Genomic DNA, 19,157 nt, shown 5'->3' with positions numbered 1-19,157 from the left:
CTCTCTTGGTGAGCTCACACTCAGTTCTTAAGATTCAGCTCAAGTTGTCTTCCTCCAAAGCCCTCCTAACCTTCCCACCAGTGAGAGGGAGCCTCTCCCTCGCCTCTAACCCCATGTTATGTTGTAGGAATTGGTGCCATAAGGACATGTTGCATTGATCTGTCATCCTAATTAACTTGTCTGCCACCCTGATGTGAGCAGTGCTGGCCTTATGACGAGCACAGGGCCTGGCAGGTAGTAGATGTTGCTCATGCTTGTTGAGTGACTCTATCACTAGCAGAGTTGCTCATTGCAAGCAACAGAAATCTACTCTGGCTAACCTTGGCCTAAAAGGAATGTTCTTGAAAGGGCTCATTGAATAAAAGGAAAAGCTGAAGGACCAAGCTCTGAAAGGGCAGGAGCAGCCAGAGCCTTTGGGATTCAAGTCTTGGGCCTCTCTTGTCGGGACTCTGCTCCCAGGATGTGAACTTTGGCCCAGAAAGGAGAGGCAGGTTGGCCTGGATTGTTTCTTACACCCACCTCCTTGGTATCTTGAAAGAGCAAAGCACCAGAATTGACGGAGCCACCATGGTTGTACCCAGGGGAAGAACTATAACTCCCCAAGAGAAATCATCAAAGAAGGGGAAAGGGTGGTTTCCAAATAGCAACTGTCCTCTATGATGACTCATCTCTTTCTGGTGCAGATACCTCCAAGATGTAGCTCTCCTGTAGTGGGGCCACCTCCACTTCCACAGAAATCACTGGAAACCAGGTAGGAGGCTCAAGCTGTGACCTCAGGCCCCACTTGGGGCTCCTAACATGACGGGGACTGGCCATACATTGTGAGCATGACCACCATGTCCTGGGAACACCTGCCCTTCCACCATCAGGACAGCAATCCAGGCCCTCACAGTGGCCATAACGGGACCAACACCAGGGAGAATAGCAAGCCATGCCTATCAACCCTGGCCACAGAGGGGCTTCCCTTCCCCCAGGCAGAGGGTCTGGGTCACTGTCACTGAGAAAAGACCTGGCCAGGGGTTAGATCCTCAGAGGAGAGGTGGCTGCACCTCATCGGGGCCCTCCAGTGGCTCATCAGAGCAGAGAACATTCCATGATGTGCACCTGTCATTTTTGTCAGGCCCCCTGGAATGTCTTTCCTGCTCTCAAGGGGACTCTAACCCTATGACAAGCCATGCTCTCTAGGGAAGGCCATTTCTCCTGCAGGGAAGCTGGTCCAATTGCTTTGGCAAAGCGTTGCATAGCGATGCACTTATAATCGGCTGGCCTGTGGGTCACTTGGCTGTCATCTGTCTGGTTCCCTCTAAAATGAACCTATTTCTAGTTCTCTATGTCAGCTCTTTAGAACACGTTTCCAAGTAATGGAGATACAGAGCTTCACTGCCAAGAGCAGGCTGACTGTCAGCCAAGGTGTCTGGAGACAATGGCCACAAGCATGATAGAAGCTTCCCCAGATGGGCACTGAGTCTCCAGAGCTTGTACTCTCAGAAACCCACTTTCCATTCCCCCTGAGCCTCTTAGCCCCAGAACAAACAGTGGTGTCAAAGAGGGTAACCAGCCAGTCCTTAGTTTAGTAGAATAAGAAATTTGGTTTATGAGTTCACTCGGGAGAAAGTAACTCACACTGACCAGACTCACAAGGGACTAATGTACAAGAGATGCTGACTTCTTCATATGAACTGAGAAATATTACTGCCAGGGAGAGACTTGTCACAAGGTAACCCTTGTGACCACAGTGGTGTTGCTTCTTCTCTCTCCAATTGGTGCCCTTCTCTGTAAAGTAGCCCCAGTAAAAGCAAATTCTTCTGAGCAGACTGGAAAACTCTAGCAGTTCATGCTTTGGAAGTGGGGATGGCTGATTTGCTTATCTCTACTCTAAAGTAATTCTTCCCCCCTGGGTTACTCTTAGGCTCAGACAGGGCAATATTGGCACCTTCCCTCTCTTTGAGTCTGTTGACTTCGGTCTTTTACGACCACAAAAGAGTCAGCTCACAATGAAACAACAGAATGGAATGTTTTTGAGGAATTCCAAGGACTTTTGATCTGGATTTAAGTGATGCTTTCAGGCCTTCACCAACACATTGTCCCACCAGACTATCCCTGAGATGGGCCAGTCTCATCTTATATGCAATCATTATGATGAGAGGGTGGCTTTTTCCTGACCTTGACCCTAAGCCCAAGACAGACTACTGGTTAAACATTTGGAATGTTCTCTGCATGAATGATACTATGTACCTCCTTCTCCAGCAACTCTTTCTTACCTGTTTTTCCAGGGCTCAGAAAAAACTCTCCTGTAGTCTAGAAGACTTGAGAAGTGAGCCTGTGGATAAGGTCAGCCCATCAGTCTCTCCATAAGACTCCTGAACTAATTCTCTGTGCCCAGCACAGTGCTGGGACACAGGCGAGGTCCCGGTCCCTGCCTTGTAGGGCCTTTTATAAAGTTAATGGGGTGGCAGGAATTATGGGAATATCTTGAGAAAACCAGTCAGGTGTAGTCCAAGGCATCCTAGCAGCCAGGTAAGCCAGGAAATGCTGCCTGGAGTTGATGAGAAAAGATTACCGAGGTGGGCAGAGGCAGGTTTTGGGAAATGGGGAGTATATCAAACCCTAGAAGACCTTGAATTACTGGCCCGGTATCCTCAGGGCACCCTGTGTATTGCAGAGATTCTAAATGAAGTGATCTGGATAAAGGAGACACTCCCAGGAGTGAGCTACAGGATCATTTAGAAGATTGTAGAGAAAGTGTTTGTAAGAGTCTGAGAAGATGAGGGCTCTGTGGCCCTTTATGAGGGTAGCCCTTGACCGTGTGGGTAAACCCTGAACTGGAGGAGAGTGCCACAGTGAGGACATTGGAGACCAAGGGGTCCTGCCCTGATAGAGCATCTTCCCTGAGCCCCACTGCCCAAGATCCTGTGGTCTCCTGCAGTGCATCAGCCTCCTTGGTGATGCCGTGGAAAACCATAGAGGGTAAAGGTGGCAGGAGGCACAGGCCCACTCAGTAGCTTTGCTCCCATGATCCTCTGCCTCTTGCTTCTCCTGGTCAGATGCTGGCAGCTGCCCAGGACATCTGTCTATGTGGTTGGTCAGTGATTCCTGTTTCCTGCCATGGAGGATGGTTACCTGGCATAACAATAGGGAGGGAGGAGATGAGCCTTGCAGATTCAAGCCAGTCCTGAGTTATTTGTGACTGAGGTCTCTTTTTCTCCACGTAATTGAAATCCTCCTTGTCATTCCATAGTGTGTCAACGGGAACAAACTGCCCCTGGTGGGAGAACCCAAGGTACGTTAAATGCATGTCCCTCTCACCTGTATGTAGTTGTATTGCTTGCTAGAGTGTTAGCAAGTTACAGCTTTTGTAACGTTAAAATATGTCAACTCTAAAGGGTAAGAGGGTGAGAGAAAAGACAACATTGCCCATTTTCTTTGTACTTGCACCCCGCTGTCTTGTGTGCTTTCACCTCCATTATCTGTGGAGTAGGGTTTCCTATATCTTCTCCGTTTTATAGGCTCAGAGAAATTCATCTTCAATCAGGCAGCATAGATGCGATTACTGGAAAGGGGATATGGTCTCAGCACAAAACTAGAGGAGGGTGACAGCGTTCACTCTTTCTGTGCTGATATGCCATGGTTAAAAAGCCAGGCGTCCGTTCAGCCACAGCGGCATCTAACATTGGTGACTGAGCGCTCATTACACTGTAAGACACACTGTGTTCTTTTCTAGCTCTGTCTCTGACATACATCTGCTGGGCTTCCCTAGAATGCCATCGCTGATCCCGGTTCTTCCTCTGGAGCCCTGCTCCTGACAGCTCTAGGATATAAGCCCCTCGGGCCCTCTCTGAGCTAAACATCCTCTTCTCATGTGCACAGAGCACAAACCTTTGGCATCCCTGTTCATTCTCCTGGGATCAGCACTGTTTCCTCAGTGTCTCCTCCAGCTGTGCCCTGGACCACACTTGAGCGTGACATTCCTCGTGGGGTCTGTCCTGTGCCCTCCCATCCAGGGACTGCTCTGGTAGTACTGCTGTCACTCCAGGCCCTGGCACACGACCTTTTCAGTGCCTCTGTTTACGGGCTCTGAGGTGGGAACTGTTATTCTCTATTTAGAAACGATCAAAGGTTCTGAGAGGCTAAGAGAAAGGGCTCTGTCTAGGTTGGTCTGACTCAACGCCCAGGCTCCTCCCATTCAATGTGCTGCTTCTGTGCTGGGCAGTCAGTTACATGCTGCTCCCTGGCTGGGAGTTCATTCCCCCATAACCAGGCTTACTCTTCCTGGAGACCAGGGAAGCTACCTGATTCAAGCATTTCTGTTCCCCCTGCGTCCCATCCTGACCTTGCACAACCTTCACTCGCAGTGAGTCCTTCCCAGCTTTTCTTCTTGGCTAAACAGAGCTAAGGGCCCTTTCTATCTCCTTCAACTCTTTCTCACTCATCTGGACCACCTTGGAAGCCCATTCCTTGGTTTAGATCCATGCGCTCTTCATATCTCAGCTCCTCAGCAAGCGCCCAGAGCAGCCCACGTCAATGACCTCGGTTGCCTCTGCCCTTCTTAGGAAGGCATGAGTGTTGACGCAACCAGAAGTCTGTTTTGAGCACTCCCCACCCTCCCCCGCCACCACCACCATCCTCCACTCCCATATTTCCTGTCTATTATGGAAGTTGGAGTCAGGCGCTTCAGTTTTCTGAATTGGTTGAATTCTGCCTTTCCCACAGTCAGAAAAAATACGGACTTCCAGGGTACAGTCCCAGAGGGGCTGATTCATGGGACCAGGTTGCAACGTGGGGATTTATATGGTTTTTACACATGCCCCAGGTGATGGGGAGGCAGCCAGTCCATGGACCAGCGTTTGGACACTGTTGGGCTTGAGCACATGTCTGTTTGTCCTTTCAGACCCAGGCTCTACCTTTGGGTCACTGTGAACTTAAAAACCACATGGTCTCCATCTCTCAAGGTTCTGATGATTTTGACCTCACCAGCCATTCTTTCAGAATTATTTGAGATTTTCACTTACTTTTCTCATAGTTCTCCTTTCTGAGCTTCTTTATAGGGCATTAGTATTCAGTGTCCAAAGAATGAGTTGGATTTCAAACAATTTCTAGGACATGGATTTATAAGCAAACTGAATTCAGACATGTATTGGGCACTTGGCTGTTAACTAAATGAAACTTCAAAAGATATCTCAGTCCAGAAGTTTCCCATTGCTTGTCTGACTCGTCCGTTTTGAAATCGATTTTGTCTTTCATGTTACATTTCTTCTAAGTGATTCACAGTTGACTCCCTTGGTAATGTTGCTTCAACTTTTCTTTTTCTTTTATTCTCACTCAAATGCATTGCACTATGTTTCCCTCATGTTTATGAATTTAGGGGCCATTATATCTTTCTTGACCGAATAAGTCCAATTTTTCTTTCCCTCCTAATCAGCTGTTTCTTTGGGACACTTCCTATGGCCAGGCCCATTGCACTGGGGCGAAACCTCATGCAGACCATGATCCGGAGTTCCTAGGGGACTCTGTGTTGGCATGTAGCCCTCTTGCTCATTTTCTGTGGTCATCTCCCCTGAGTGCAGTGTACCTTCTCTCTTTGCCTTAATCTGGTATTTTCAAAATTAATATTTTCATAATATAGAATTATTAACATATAATTTAGGTGTAATATATTATCATACTAGGTGTAATATATATTAGTTATATAATAAAGCAACAGCTTTTAATATAATTCTGATTTATTTATTCAAAGGGCTCAAAGGGTAATTGATAGCTGTTAATTCATTGAGCCTCTGAGCACTACACCAAATGGAAAGGCCTCCTTTGCATCTCTCCTCTGCTTCCTGCCTAGTCAGTTGCAGTAAGCCCTGCATTTGGGCTTTCCTCCAGCCTGTCCCACTGTGTGGCCTCAGAACTCTGGTCCCCTCTCCTGGCCTGCACTGACTAACCTCTGAGGGGTCTCTTATCCGCTGGAGTGAAGTTGACTCCTGGAGAATAGGGTGTTGTCCCTGCAGCCCGAGGTTTCCTAGTGGGGTCTGAGTCTGAGACTAACGGCTAATTCAACATCTCTCTCCTTCCAATAGGACAGCACTTTCCCGGCAGAGCACAAATACCCCACGTTACCTGGGAAGCTTCCAGGAGCCATGCCCAATGGAGACGCTACCAAATCTACTCCCACCACCCCCAAGCTTGACCCCACAGGCAACAGCCTGCGGAGGCTGAGTGAGTGTCCAGGCTTCGGCACCTCTAGTCAGTGCACGAGATCTTGTGCCACCACAGCAGCCCACAGCTGGAAAATGAGGCGGGTGGGCAAATGGGACGAGTCAGACCACTTCCAGAGACTCTGGCTCCCTGTCTGGGCACAATGTTTCCTTCAGTAAACATCTTAGAGCCCAGAAAACCAGGGTGTGCACCCACCCTTTCTTTCCAGCTGTAATTACTCCAGCCCTATCTCTCCTATTCCTACTCTCTTGAACCCCTCCCTGCCCTTCCCATCATTCCTCCTCTCCCTCCTTCTAAGACTCCCTACTCCACCCTTCCTGTCCCTGCTCTGCCTCCTCTGTCCCCCTGACCTCCCTTTCCTGTCTCTCCTTCCTCTCTGCAGCCTCTCTATTTCCAGTAGGATGGTATTATGGGCTCTCCCGAGGGAGAGCATTTCCTTAGAGAAATGGAATCAGAGGCCAGTGGGCAAGGATGCCAGTGCACAGATAGCCGTTGGATGCTTGGGACCTGAAACCGTGGAGGTCTCTGCTGCTTTTCATGCAGAAGAGGCCATCTTTCCCCTATAGCATCGCATATCCATGGGGCCCGGGAGGGAATATTCAGGTCCTGGCCGAGCTCTCCTACCCCTGACTCCTCATCCCTGGCTATTCCCTGTGCCAGCCCTTGTACTGGCGTCTGTCCTTGGCCAGTTCTGCCTCTGGCTGCAGGAGCTCCAGATAAGCTCCCGAGTGAGTATGTCCTGGTGACACTCAGACAGACTTGGACTTGCGGTGGTTTTGGACATTCTAGTCTGACGGAGTCCTGGCACCTGCACAAGTGTTGTGGGGCCCGGTGTATTCAGCCCTGCCGCCCTTCCTCCCTCTCCCTACCTGTGGATACCTCACCTGCCAGGAAGTGGCTCCAGGGGTGTCCAGTCCCCTCGCCTGAAGCCTCCCCTCACTGCACTGGCCCTGTGTGCTGAGCTTAGTCACCATTCCTCCCCTTCCTTCCTCGTTGGGATTATTTTTCTTCCTGTTTGAGTTTTTCTCTCTTGCTCGATGACTTTTGTTTATTTCTTTGCTTCCCTATAACTCTGGTGGGCTGGACTTGGGCCTCTGTTGCTTCTTCATGTGGCTTCTCTGCTTCTTGGTTGGCTGGAGATCGTGGCCGGAGTGTCAGTGCCCCCGTATTAGGTACTGTACCCTTCCAGGTGAGGTGGAGCGTGACATGCCCTGCTTCCCTACCCTCACCGTCCCTCTGAGCATGCAGCCAGGTCCCCCTCCTGCCTGCATTCCCCAATCTCCCTTGGGAAAAAGAAAGCACCCTCCTTGTTGGAGTTAACTGCAAGCATTTGAACCCCAAACCCTTAGAATTTGAAGGCATTAGCTCACCCAGGTTTGAATCCTAAACCTAAGTCGTTCGAGAGAAACCTGGAGTGTGCTCGAGCCTCCTACTGAGGTCTTGGTATAAAGCTCTGCCCTGAAGGCAGAGCTGGGCAGACTCTTTCCAATGCCCACAGCCCACGGGAGGATGTCCAGGCCTGGGGGAGAAGTTTCTGAAGGTCATGGCCCTTCCTCTCATTCACACATCATCACATTCTTTCAATCTCAGGAGACACAGAAAGCGGTTGGGATGATTCTGTTATGGCCAACGACTTCTCATCCACGTCCTCTGGTACTGAGTCGGGTCCCCAGTCTCCCCTGACACCAGATGGTAAACGGAGTCCCAAAGGCATCAAGAAATTCTGGGGAAAGTAAGTTGGTGGTGATTGTAATTATATTGCTTGGGATTAATATTCTTCTTGACTGGGCAAAGAGTCTACGTAAACCCCTGTGCAATTAAATATTACAAAAGCAGTGAAAATGGAGTGCTCCAAGAATTTGAGTGACTTCTTTTAGGGCCCAGAGAAAGAGAACTGTGAAAGACATCCATTAAATATAGCCAGTTACCTTACATGCCATTCACTCCAGGCGCCCACCCATTCCACACACCCTGAGCACATTCTCTGCAGCTCAGCCACATGTGCTTTGGGAGAGACACATGTATGAGACCACTTGCTTCCTTTTTAGAGGTCAGTCTGTGTCTTAAGACATCTTTGAAAATAAGAAGCTGACTACTTGCTGGCCCAACTGACCCAGTCTGTGAAGTGAGGCAGAAACCAGCACCAACCTCCACTTTTACTCCCAAAGGGAGGGGCCCAAATTCCAGAGGCAGGGTTAGAATTGAGGCTTGGGTCTGGCCCAGGAGCTATCACAGGTCATGATCCTTGGCCTCTGGGGAGGCACCAGGAAGCAGTGCCATTGAGTCCTGGGTCTGGCTTGTGTGGGCCTGTGTAGGAGGGGGTGCGCCAAGGCCACGCTTCCAGGCTGTCCCTGACAGTCTCCATGGGTGCTCTCCACACAGAATCCGAAGAACTCAGTCAGGAAATTTCAACACCGATGTACCGGGCATGGCGGAGTTTCGGCGAGGTGGGCTCCGGGCGACTGCAGGGCCAAGGCTTTCTAGGACAAGAGACCCCAAGGGTCAGAAAAGGTAAGGCTCCCTCTAGTCCATCTACAAAGAACTGTGTGAAATCCTGGCCAGGCTGGAGCAGGGCCGGGGCCGGATGTCCCAGAGAATCCAGGGATGGAAGGCAGAGCTTTCCAACCTTTCCCCGTTGGACGTGAGTAGACCTCACTCATGCTCATAGGCACATGGAGGAAGAAGCAAGAGTATTTTTTGTTTGGTGTTGTGTTTTGTTTTTTTGTGTGTGTTTTTTTGTTTTGTGTTGTTTTTGTCATTCTGGCCCTTCAAGGAAATCACTCCTTTTTAACAACTCAACAAGGCATTTTAAAAAAATGTTTTTTTAACCAGCATATTAGGGGTACTTTCTTGGAAGGAACCTTTTGAAATATCTAGCCTTCTATATGTTCCATAAATCACCATTTATTTTTAAAAATGAATATAAAGTTGCTTTGTCAATTTCTTTCCTCTCATCTCCTCCCAAAGAAGACTCTATGGAGATTTTAAGTGTGCCATTAATATTCACACTTTACATGAAAAATTGATGTCTCTAAGAATTGACGGCTTTGTAATACCCAGGCATCCTGTCTAGAAACACGATCTGGCTCTTCATTTATTCATGTCTTTTTATGCTGCTCAGTTGGATGTTACAATTACCACCTCCCCCCGTCCCCGCAGGCGGTGACTCAGGACCACACATTCTTTGAAAAGGCAGCTCCTAGACATTTTATCATTTTGGTTGCTATGAGTGGGATTTTTAAATTATTTTAACAAAACATGTTAGTGTCTGTGCACTGATGGTATATAGAAAATTGTGGATTGATGCATGTCATAAATATTACATGAGTGTGTATTTTATAACTAGCCACCTTACTGATTCTCTAGGGTTTTCAAGGTGGACAGTCTTCTGAAAGGAGTGGCTTTCTTTTATTTTTACCTTTCTAATGGCTATACTTCTTATCTTTATCTCATCTCTTCCTATACTGCCTATAGGTCTCGGTTATTAGTGCTGATATTAGCACTGATAAAAAGTATTACTTTTTAAAAATATATGTATATATATTTTTATTGATTTCAGAGATGAAGGGAGAAAGAGAGAAAGAGAGAGAGAGGAACATCAATGATGAGAGAGAATCAGTTATTGGCTGCCTCCTGTACATCCCACACTGGGGATCGAGCCTGCAACTCTGGAGTTGAACTGTGACCTCCTGGTTCATAGGTCAACACTCAGCCACTAAACCAAGCTGGCTGGGCTTGCTTTTTTATTGGCTTCAATGTGAATGCCCCTAGTATTTCATTAGGTATTAGCTGTTGTTGATTGGAGTGTTTTTGTTTTTTAATGTTAGAGAACTGGCCCTTTTTTCTAGTTTTCTGAGTGTTTTCCTAAAAGTGGTAGTGAACCCTGTGGAAAACATGCTTCAGTGTGGCTCTTCATCCTAATGGGGCAGGACTCTGAGCTTGAGGCACGTGTGCACATGTGCCTGAACCATGGCACACATAAACATGCCTCACAAGGATCGTGTAACAGTCCCATGCTCTCAGCGGCTACAGACTTTAATTCATACCAGCTGCCACCGGAAACTAGAGACCACCTCAGATGAGTGTGTGGAGTTTTTTTCAACTAGATCCCATGGTGGGGCGTGTTTGTTAAAACATAGTCCCCCTCTTTGTGAGGCTCAGTTACGTACAGATGGAGCCTCAGGCCCCCCGCTCACAGGCAATGCTGTCTTCCTGCTTCCCAGTGACCCCAATGCCCCCTTCGCCCAGTGGCCGACGGAGCGCGTGTGCTTGTGGCTGGAGGACTTCGGCCTGGCTCAGTACGTGATCTTTGCCAGACAGTGGGTGACTTCTGGCCACACTTTACTGACCGCTACCCCTCAGGACATGGAAAAGGTAAGAGCTGAGCCTCTGGGCAAGGAGATTCCCATCTTTCCCCAAACCGATGCATGGGAGGCAAGGTTCGCCAATCATCCTGCACCCCCACTCTTCCTCTCCCGGCTCCACACACAGCAGAGTGGACAGAGCAGGCCCAGACTCCCTCTGTTGCTGCAAATGGATCCCTTGTCGCTGTGCAGGATTCTGCTGCCACCCAGGTGGAATATCTCCACCCAGACACAGCGTCCTCTGAAGGTTTAGCTGCCCGCCGAAAATTCACATCTGTCTTCATCTTTCAATTTCAGGAGCTAGGAATTAAGCACCCTCTTCACAGGAAGAAGCTGGTTTTAGCAGTAAAAGCCATCAACACCAAGCAGGAGGAGAAGTCTGCACTCCTAGACCACATCTGGGTGACACGTAAGGATAGGCTTATGTGCATTATGTTTCTGGCAGCTCCTCCAGGAAGACGGTTTCCCTGGGAATGTGTGTCTCAAAGACGGCTGTCTTTTTGAGGAAGGCAGATGGATTACTAAACCTTATGGGGAGTCCAGCCAGAACTCCAAAACGAGCATCTGCTGCCCCCTTTCCTGTGGCACCCACATTCTCCCATCCTCTCGAATTCTACCTCATCTGTTTCCTCCTGTGTCTGCAGGTTGGCTTGATGATATTGGCTTACCCCAGTACAAAGACCAGTTTCATGAATCCAGAGTTGATGGACGCATGCTGCAGTACCTGACTGTGGTGAGGGTTTTCCCTTTCAATATTTCACTCGTCCCTGTGAGCTCTCAGCTCAGCTGTCCCTGGAGTGGCTATTTTAAACTTGATTCCACCACCTCCCTCACATCCTTAAGGTCTGAAAATCATGTTGTTTGTCACATAAGAGGTGCCAAGTCACCAAGTCTGAACCATTGTGCTAAGAAAAGCTGTTGGTGTATACATCTGCACCTGCCAAGATGTGGTTGGCTTGTCTGTATTTGGTCTGAGAAGGAACCTCGGGGGTCTTTTGTTAATTCTGGAAACTCTGGTTCATCAACCAAAACTTTCCTCTTCCAGAATGATCTACTCTTCTTAAAAGTCACCAGCCAACTACATCATCTCAGCATCAAATGTGCCATTCATGTGCTGCACGTCAACAAGTTCAACCCCCACTGCCTGCACCGGCGGCCAGCTGATGAGGTGAGGGTGGGACGGTACCTGTCTGGGTAGCTCGGAGCCAGGACAGCTGTAAGATTGGGTATAAGAAAGCAAGAGTAACATCATCACGAACTGGCTGGGGGTTCTTTCCTTTGCTAGTGCTCTATGGTGCCCCATGCACTCCATGGTCTATGCTTTGTGCCCCACAGGAGCCACCAGACCATCAAGTTCCCACCTTCCCTTGGGGAGACACACGCTGTGGGCCAGAGGGCGGGAGCAGCGAGTCTTTCACAGCCCTCATAATAATGAAAGGCGATAAGGAAATGTGAAAGGAGAGAGAGGGACGAGGCAAAACAGAAAGATGGGTGTCAAAGGAGGCAGAGGAGAGGAGACGAGGAGCCTATAAGGAACCAAACATTTTGGACTAGATCCCCCTATTAGTAGATATGAAATTAACTGACCTCCAGTCCCAGGTGCACCGGGGATCCGTGAGCAGGTTTTTTCTAGAGAAAAAATTGTGTAGTTAAACACAGCAACCCAAATTCTGGAGGTCCTTGATAATGTTCCATGAACCTCAGAGTTCCTGGTGGGCCCTAAAGCTAATGGGGTGTGACTACACCCTGTCCTCCATGTTCCTGGGAACTAAGTCTTAAGTGCTCTAAGATTAACTCTGCTTCCTGAGGGACTAACGAAGCCTACCCCTACCCTCCATCACCTATTCTTTCCCTGTTCAGCAAATATGTTTTCTATATACCAGGCACATGCTGGGTATTTCAAAGACCCGTTACCACTGGAGAGCACTTAGGCACAAGTATCTTTTTGTAGGGAGAGGGGGAGGTGGGGGGGAGGGGGACGCTAGAGACAAGACACCTAGGCACAAGTATCTTAACGTGTCCTCTCCTAAAACATTTGGCCACACCAGGGAGATGTTTTTGTCTATAAAACACTCAGCTCATAATTGACAGTTCTCTTTAAAGTTATGTTGAATCACTGAATGAATGACTCTATGCCTTTGGAGACTATTGTTTCCAAAGTTAACGAGAGAATTAGGGAATAACAGGATTCTGGAATCAGATATCTCAGTGTAGAATATCCTGCAAGATACCATGAGAGCTCCATTTCTCGGAAACTGGAAACGCTCTCGGGCAGCTGGTCTTGCCGCCTGAGTCACTGGGGTGTGGGACTTATCTTCTGGCGAGGCAGCCGGGGCGGGCTCATTCCCAGGGCCTGCCCACAGAGCGCCATGGTGAGGTCTGTTAGACCTAATCTTGTCGTTCTTCTTCTCCCTCACAGGGTAACCTTTCTCCTTCAGAAGTTGTGCAGTGGTCCAACCACAGGGTGATGGAGTGGCTGCGGTCGGTGGACCTGGCGGAGTATGCACCCAACCTTCGTGGGAGCGGCGTCCATGGAGGTCTCATTGTGAGTGGCTCTTTGGACTCGCCCACCTGCCTCAGTGAACACTGGGCTACTCAGAAATTGCTTTCTTAAGGGCTGGACATAAAGTCCTAGTAAAAATATTTGATATTTCACCCGAAATCCTTATATAAGTTGAAGTCTCAACGTGTTTTGATAATTTGTGGTTGAGAATGAATATACCTCATAGAAGCAAGACGGCCCCTGGAAGGACTTCCCTAGCCACAGGCCAGAGGGTTCCAGGGAAAGGGGCTGTGTGAGAATCAGCCCTCAGCTCTACCTCCCCCTTAGGAACATGGGGGCCAGGGAAGGGATTGAGATGCCACCAAAATGTAGCTTCCTGCTTGCCGTGATACAGTCCTTCTCGTCACTCAGATCTGTCAAGTGGCAAAGCCAGCAGGGAAATGAGGAAGGGGTGGCTTGGATGTCAACCAGAGTGGAGCCTGGGAGGTGTCCTTATCTAAGAGGTCACAGTTCTCTGCTCGTCTGTGAAAAGGAGATGTTCCATCAGCAGTTGTGCTAGTGTCTGCTCAAAGCCAGGCTCTGGGCCAGGTAGAGAGGGGCATGGGACATAGGTCAAGTGCGAACTTCAGCTCTTCCCTGGAGGCGCACCCAGGCCCACAGTGGGTGGGGAAAGCGCATTTCTTAGTCATCACCTGGAGCCCCTTCGTCCCCACTGGGTGGCTTGTCTGGTTTCTTTTTAGATCCTGGAGCCACGCTTCACTGGGGACACCCTGGCTATGCTTCTGAATATCCCCCCACAAAAGACGCTCCTCAGACGCCACCTAACTACCAAATTCAATGCTCTGATTGGTCCTGAGGCTGAACAGGAGAAGCGGGAGAAAATGACCTCACCAGCTTACACACCACTGACCACCACAGCCAAAGTCCGGGTGAGTGGCGGACACTTTGTGCAGCGGTCCAGCGGCCCTCCTCCTGCCCTCATGCTGTACAGCAGTGACTTAGCACCCGGGGCCAACCCAGTGCGTGCACCTGGACGAGGAGCTCTCTCAGCTCTGCTGTGGTCTCGCTGTTAGTGTGTTAGTTCCCGGCCACTGTTGAGTCCAAGGCACAAAGTGCAGGTTGCTTTACACGGACGTCGCGTGCAGGAAGCAGTTATTCTCGGTAGGCTAGGAGCTTGTCCTCTACCTTGACTCACTTTCCCGGGCCTGGGCTCCTTGCAGTCAAACTCAGTTTTGTGCCACGGGAGTGTTCCCCTTGGCAGCTGGCACATAGTTATCCAGAAGTCCCGAGGTTGTCCCAGTCCCAGCACCACTCACCGGTGCTCTCAGAATAAAACCACTCCCATCTGACCTGCCTGAGCCACATGGTCCTCCGACCAGGTCCTTCCCAGACCTCCTTCCCCAAGGGAGCAAGACAGGAAGTGTGTCCAGGGGAGCATCAGAAACGCTGCTGGGCACAGCTGGAGAGGGAAGGAGGGCGACCCAGGCCTGTCCCCTGTGGCTCCACAAGGGCAAGTGGAAGGAAGGAGAGCTCCCCTGTGTGGCACCAGCAGCTGTGGTGAGGCAGGGCTCTAGGCATCCCTGCCCCCGGGCAATGCCAACATCCCTGTTGGGACGGCAGGCATGCGTCTCAGGAGCCGAGTCTTGGGGGAGCAGCACTCCACATAAGATCATTTACCTGTTGGTCTTTCCCCAGCATGGATATTTGCTTACAGGAGCTCTGTTTGGTTAAGAGTTTTTCCAGAAGCAGTTTGCCTTGCATCTTCCTCAGAGGCCTGCCGTGTAAGGTATTGTCAGTCATACCTGCACACCAGCTTGATGATCTTCTCATAATCTTGCATTTGCTGTGTTTTAGCCAAGGAAACTGGGATTCTCACATTTTGGAAACATAAGGAAAAAGAAGTTCGACGAATCGACGGACTACATCTGCCCGATGGAGCCCGGTGACAGTGTCGGTGACAGGGTCTACAGTGGCTACCGGGGTCTCGGCCCACTCGATGGCCCTGAAGTGGATGGGCTGGACCAGGTGGGACAGACTAGCTGATGCCCCTGTCACCTGTCCTCTCTGTGCACCCTGAGAACTCACAGTAACACCGTGTGTGTCAGCACATAACTGCCTCTCACCCACTGCGTGTGCATGGCTCGCAGAGAACACTCAGCCATCGTGTTCCCCTGGGCCTGTCTCTCGAACCCCGAGGGTGGCCAGGGCATGGAGTCGCACCTTTGCTGAGGGGCCAGACTTTGGGAACGGTTGCCAAAGGTGCTCTCACTCAGGGGGAAAGACACTAAAAGATGCCTGTACATTTTTGGTACTTCTCAGTGTCCCATCCTCAGCACCCCTGGAAATATACAAGCTTGGACACAGGTCCCGAGACCTTGGACCATCGCCAGGGGCTCACTCTCAGGCCCGTCCACTGTGCTTCAGTTGAGGGGCAATCTCAAGTGCCTTAGGCCTGTGCCACCGTCTCGGCTGTGATCCAAGGGACAGCAGCAGGGGTTTCTGCCACCATGACAGTGTCACTGTGCTGTGCCTTACTACAGAGGTGGTCACGTCCTCCTGGTAATAAAACGATATTTATGTGGAAAACAAACCGTACAGCATGTCTTTAGTCTTGGTGGGGAAGAGAGCCGAGCATATCTGGAGATGAGTCCTGCCCCCTGCACAGCGTGAGAGCCGGTGGCACTCAGCCGGGAGACGGGTTCCCACCCCCATCCCACATCCTTCAGAGGAGGCCTGTGGCCCTGTAGCCTCAGGCTCCACCCGCCTCATGTCTCACACACGTCCTGACTGTAGGTCACATCTCACGTGCAGACCCCACAGTTGGTTTCTGTTTCAGCATGGGCCACCCAGTGAAGGTTGTGGTGGGAGACAAGAAGGCTGCCTTGCTGGAAGGACTTTCTGCTCTTTCATGTGCTTTGCCAGCTTCTCTGTTATGGGCCTGGCTGGGCCCCTAGCCACTGTGGGGGTTGGTCCGCCTGTGTTGGCAGGGCTGCAAAGACCTGCTTCCTGATTTAGAGGCTTACTAACTGATAATGGGTCTTCCAGACTGGCTCTGTCTGGCCAAGGACTGCCTGAGAGACACGCCTGGGCTCCCGCCCAGGAGATTCTAGCTTGCCCCGGGCAGCTTTTGGCTCTTCTGGGTCCCCTGAGGCCTCATCTGCAGAAGCCTAACAGCCTCATTGTGACCGTCTGGTGTCCCAGGGCCTCATGACCCCATTGAGGACACTCTGATTCTGTCCCAGAGGGAGCCAGTGTTCAGATTTGCTTCTTAAACTACTTGTAACCTCAGGCCATGGCCTCTGTCTGGTCTCCCCTCACTTCCGGCCAATGAGAGATGGACAAGCTCACCAGCTGGCATGGCTGGTGTTTGATGCCAGTGCCTGGGACTTTGTGTGGCAGGTGCTTCTCAAGGTTGGTCCCTGGGTATCATAGTTGTAGAACCATACTCAGGCAGGCTCTGACCCTTATGTCTTTCTTTTTCGCTGTCTCCTGCCCCCCCGCTACTGGGGATCAAGCCGACAACCCGGGCATGTGCCCTGACCGGGAATCAAACCATGACCTCTTGGTTCATGCGTTGATGCTCAACCACTGAGCCACACCAGCTGGGCTACCCCTTAATTCTTTTCACATCCCAGGGAGGGTATCCCTGCATGTGTCTGTTTTCAAACTGCATGGAATTACGTCACTAATTCTCTGTGTGGGCTCAAGCAAGGCCTGTATCCCTTTGTGGGCCCCCATTTTCCCACCTGTGAAATGAGGGGTCACACGTGATGCCCTCAGAGGGTGCTTCCAAATTTACAGGATCAAATAGGTTTCAGGGAGGAGGGGGGGGCCAGCATTACCAGAGGAGGAGGAAGGATGCTCCCTTGTGCCTGTACTGGGCATCGGTGTCTGGAGTCCTATGGGTGTCAGTGTATTCAGCATCCTGAAGGCCTTCCTCTCTGCTCTGGAAATAGAGCCTTGAGCATATAGGAAAGGGCTGTTGCTGGCAGGCCCTGTCTGTGCCCTGCTTGGGTTACCCTTGTAACTATTGCCAGATAGGGACCCAGGAGAGCATGTGCATGGCGGTATGGGGTGCTGGAGGCTCCGTGCTTCCCCAGGGACAGAGGTGGCATGTGCTCTCAGGGCCTGGCCCACTCCTGTGTGCATCCCGAGGGAGCATGCCCGAGCTGGAGAAGATGTGCATGCCATTTCTGTGAGTCACAAGGGGAGTCCACATGTGCTGACCGGGCCGCTGCCCATTTTACAGATGGCACCTTCGGAAGGCACAGTGACGCAGATAGGGCTCCTCTCCCAAGACATTCACCGCCTCACGGTAGGACCCTGACTCTCTCCACAGTAGGACAGGTGCTGGGAGGCCCTGTGAGATTGGTGAGGTGGTGCACAGGCATGGGACAGCCCTGTCCCACTCCAGAGCCTGTGTCAGCAGCAGCTCTGAGGCGGGGCGGAGGTGGGGGTGCAGAGAGAACAAAGGAGGGTGCTGGCTGCTGGGGCCAGAGCCTGAGCCAGCCCTTAGGCAGCAGGCAGTGCACGTGCCTTCTCCACGGGCCTGCTGCTGGGCCTTGAGCAGTTCAGGGCCCTGGGCCCTGGGGAGGGTTATGGACCTCGAGCAAAAACCAGCTAAAGCACGCCAGGCCTCTCTTCCCAGGCTCAGAGCTGGTGAGGAAACTGAGATGGTTACCTGCCCAGTCAGCCCAATGCCCAGCCTCACCTCTGGCCTGGTAGACACTATTCTACCCTCTTTGCCCATGAGACCCACATATTTCCCGTCATGCCTCTGACATCCTGAAGTCACGGGAGCACATACTGGCGTGCCCAGCAGGCAGCCTGGTCTCGGGGAGAGCAGTACCCCGGGGGCGAGGCTAGCCTGGTTCATGCCCCTGCTGGGATGTCGGGCAAATCACTCTCTCTCTGAGCCCTGGTTCTGTTTCTGTGAAGCAGGGCTAAAGTTAGCTCCTTGCAAGGTGCACAGGCAGATTAGAAGAGGCAGGAAAAGGCTAGCTTAGTTCACGTTTTGGGGGCCCCATACATTTTAAGTCCTGTTGATTCCCATAGAGACAGGTAAAGAAGGCTGTATTCAAGGGCATCTCCCTGAATCCAAGTAAGATCATTTTTATTCAATTGTTTTTTTCTTGGCTCACACACCTAAATGACTCCACCCAGCTCTGCCCTTCTCACCTCTAATAGGTTTCTGGTGGCCTTGAAAATAGCAACTTTACCTCTAAGGTATGAGCAATTTACCATCTTGATCATGCTGTCTGATCTGACCCAACAGCAGGGTCCCTGGGACACCATGAACTTATAGTGTCAGGCGGGACCACCCCCAGTACTCCCTGCTTCCCACATAGCTGCAGTAGGGTGGCCTTGACCCAAACCCCGTCCAACCGCGCCTTCCGCTGTGACCTTTCAGACCATGCTGAGCCAGGACCAGATGCTGAACGACTCTCACCCGGCCACTCCCAACTCCGAGGACTGGAGATGACTTCGTGGCCGAGCCCAAGAGGCGCGCGTGGACCCCAGGCTCTGCTGCGGGGGCAGCTGGCACACAGCCAGCAGAGCCAGGCTGAGGCAGGCAGGGCACCTCGGACGGATGTGGGTGCTGGCGGCAGGGCTCTGGGGCTGGGACAGATGTCCAGAGGTGGCCCCAGCGCCCCACATTTTCAACAGCGCTGTGCCCTTCGCCACAGCTTTTATACCTTTTGTACTTTTATATGTGGCTGTGACCACTTTTGTGTGGAGGCACTGAGATGTGGGTGCAGACACAGCTGTTCCTGGAGACAGCGGGAGGCTCTTCTACCAAAGGGGCGGGGCCGAGCCTGCATAAAGGCTCTGCTGGGAAAGTGCTGAGGCCACCCTCCGAGTGCGCTGTGGTGACTGAGCCGGGCTGGGGATAACAGGGCCCCTCCCTGGGCTGCTGCCAGACAGAGGCACGTGTTGCCACTCACAGGAATCTGGTCGGTGAGGGATCCGGGTGAGAAGAGGAAAGGAGCAGCGAGACTCCCTCCCAGCCCTGGCTGCCCTCACCTACCCTCAACTGCAAAGCAAACCTGTCTCAGGTTGTGGGTAAAGCTGGGCACACGCACACA

The 19,157-nt window shown here is 51.2% G+C and overlaps 1 protein-coding gene across 7 annotated transcripts in view; it reads left to right on the top strand.

The window, feature by feature from the left end:
* PPFIBP2 (PTPRF interacting protein, binding protein 2 (liprin beta 2)) overlaps positions 1 to 18,923 on the top strand; it is a 138,320-nt gene extending 119,397 nt beyond the window's left edge. For 5 of the 7 annotated variants that reach the window (XM_015568606.1, XM_015568605.1, XM_015568607.1 and 2 more), the window contains 16 exons: positions 684 to 751; positions 2,274 to 2,331; positions 3,239 to 3,280; positions 6,066 to 6,204; positions 7,344 to 7,376; positions 7,795 to 7,936; positions 8,587 to 8,715; positions 10,428 to 10,578; positions 10,866 to 10,977; positions 11,213 to 11,301; positions 11,614 to 11,736; positions 12,988 to 13,113; positions 13,812 to 14,000; positions 14,926 to 15,096; positions 17,321 to 17,386; positions 18,482 to 18,923. In XM_015568606.1, the coding sequence (XP_015424092.1) occupies positions 684 to 751; positions 2,274 to 2,331; positions 3,239 to 3,280; positions 6,066 to 6,204; positions 7,344 to 7,376; positions 7,795 to 7,936; positions 8,587 to 8,715; positions 10,428 to 10,578; positions 10,866 to 10,977; positions 11,213 to 11,301; positions 11,614 to 11,736; positions 12,988 to 13,113; positions 13,812 to 14,000; positions 14,926 to 15,096; positions 17,321 to 17,386; positions 18,482 to 18,553 (1,710 nt within the window). In that variant the 3' untranslated portion in view covers positions 18,554 to 18,923. Of the gene's footprint in view, positions 1 to 683; positions 752 to 2,273; positions 2,332 to 3,238; positions 3,281 to 6,065; positions 6,205 to 7,343; positions 7,377 to 7,794; positions 7,937 to 8,586; positions 8,716 to 10,427; positions 10,579 to 10,865; positions 10,978 to 11,212; positions 11,302 to 11,613; positions 11,737 to 12,987; positions 13,114 to 13,811; positions 14,001 to 14,925; positions 15,662 to 17,320; positions 17,387 to 18,481 lie in introns of those variants that run through there. The other 2 variants (XM_006770925.2, XM_006770927.2) reach the window with 2 other exon arrangements.
* The last annotated feature ends 234 nt before the right edge of the window (positions 18,924 to 19,157 follow it).

This window comes from Myotis davidii, unplaced genomic scaffold (assembly GCF_000327345.1).
Source record: "Myotis davidii unplaced genomic scaffold, ASM32734v1 scaffold1185, whole genome shotgun sequence".
Classification (NCBI taxonomy): Eukaryota; Metazoa; Chordata; class Mammalia; order Chiroptera; family Vespertilionidae; genus Myotis; species Myotis davidii.
This window is presented reverse-complemented; position numbering and strand designations above follow the sequence as displayed.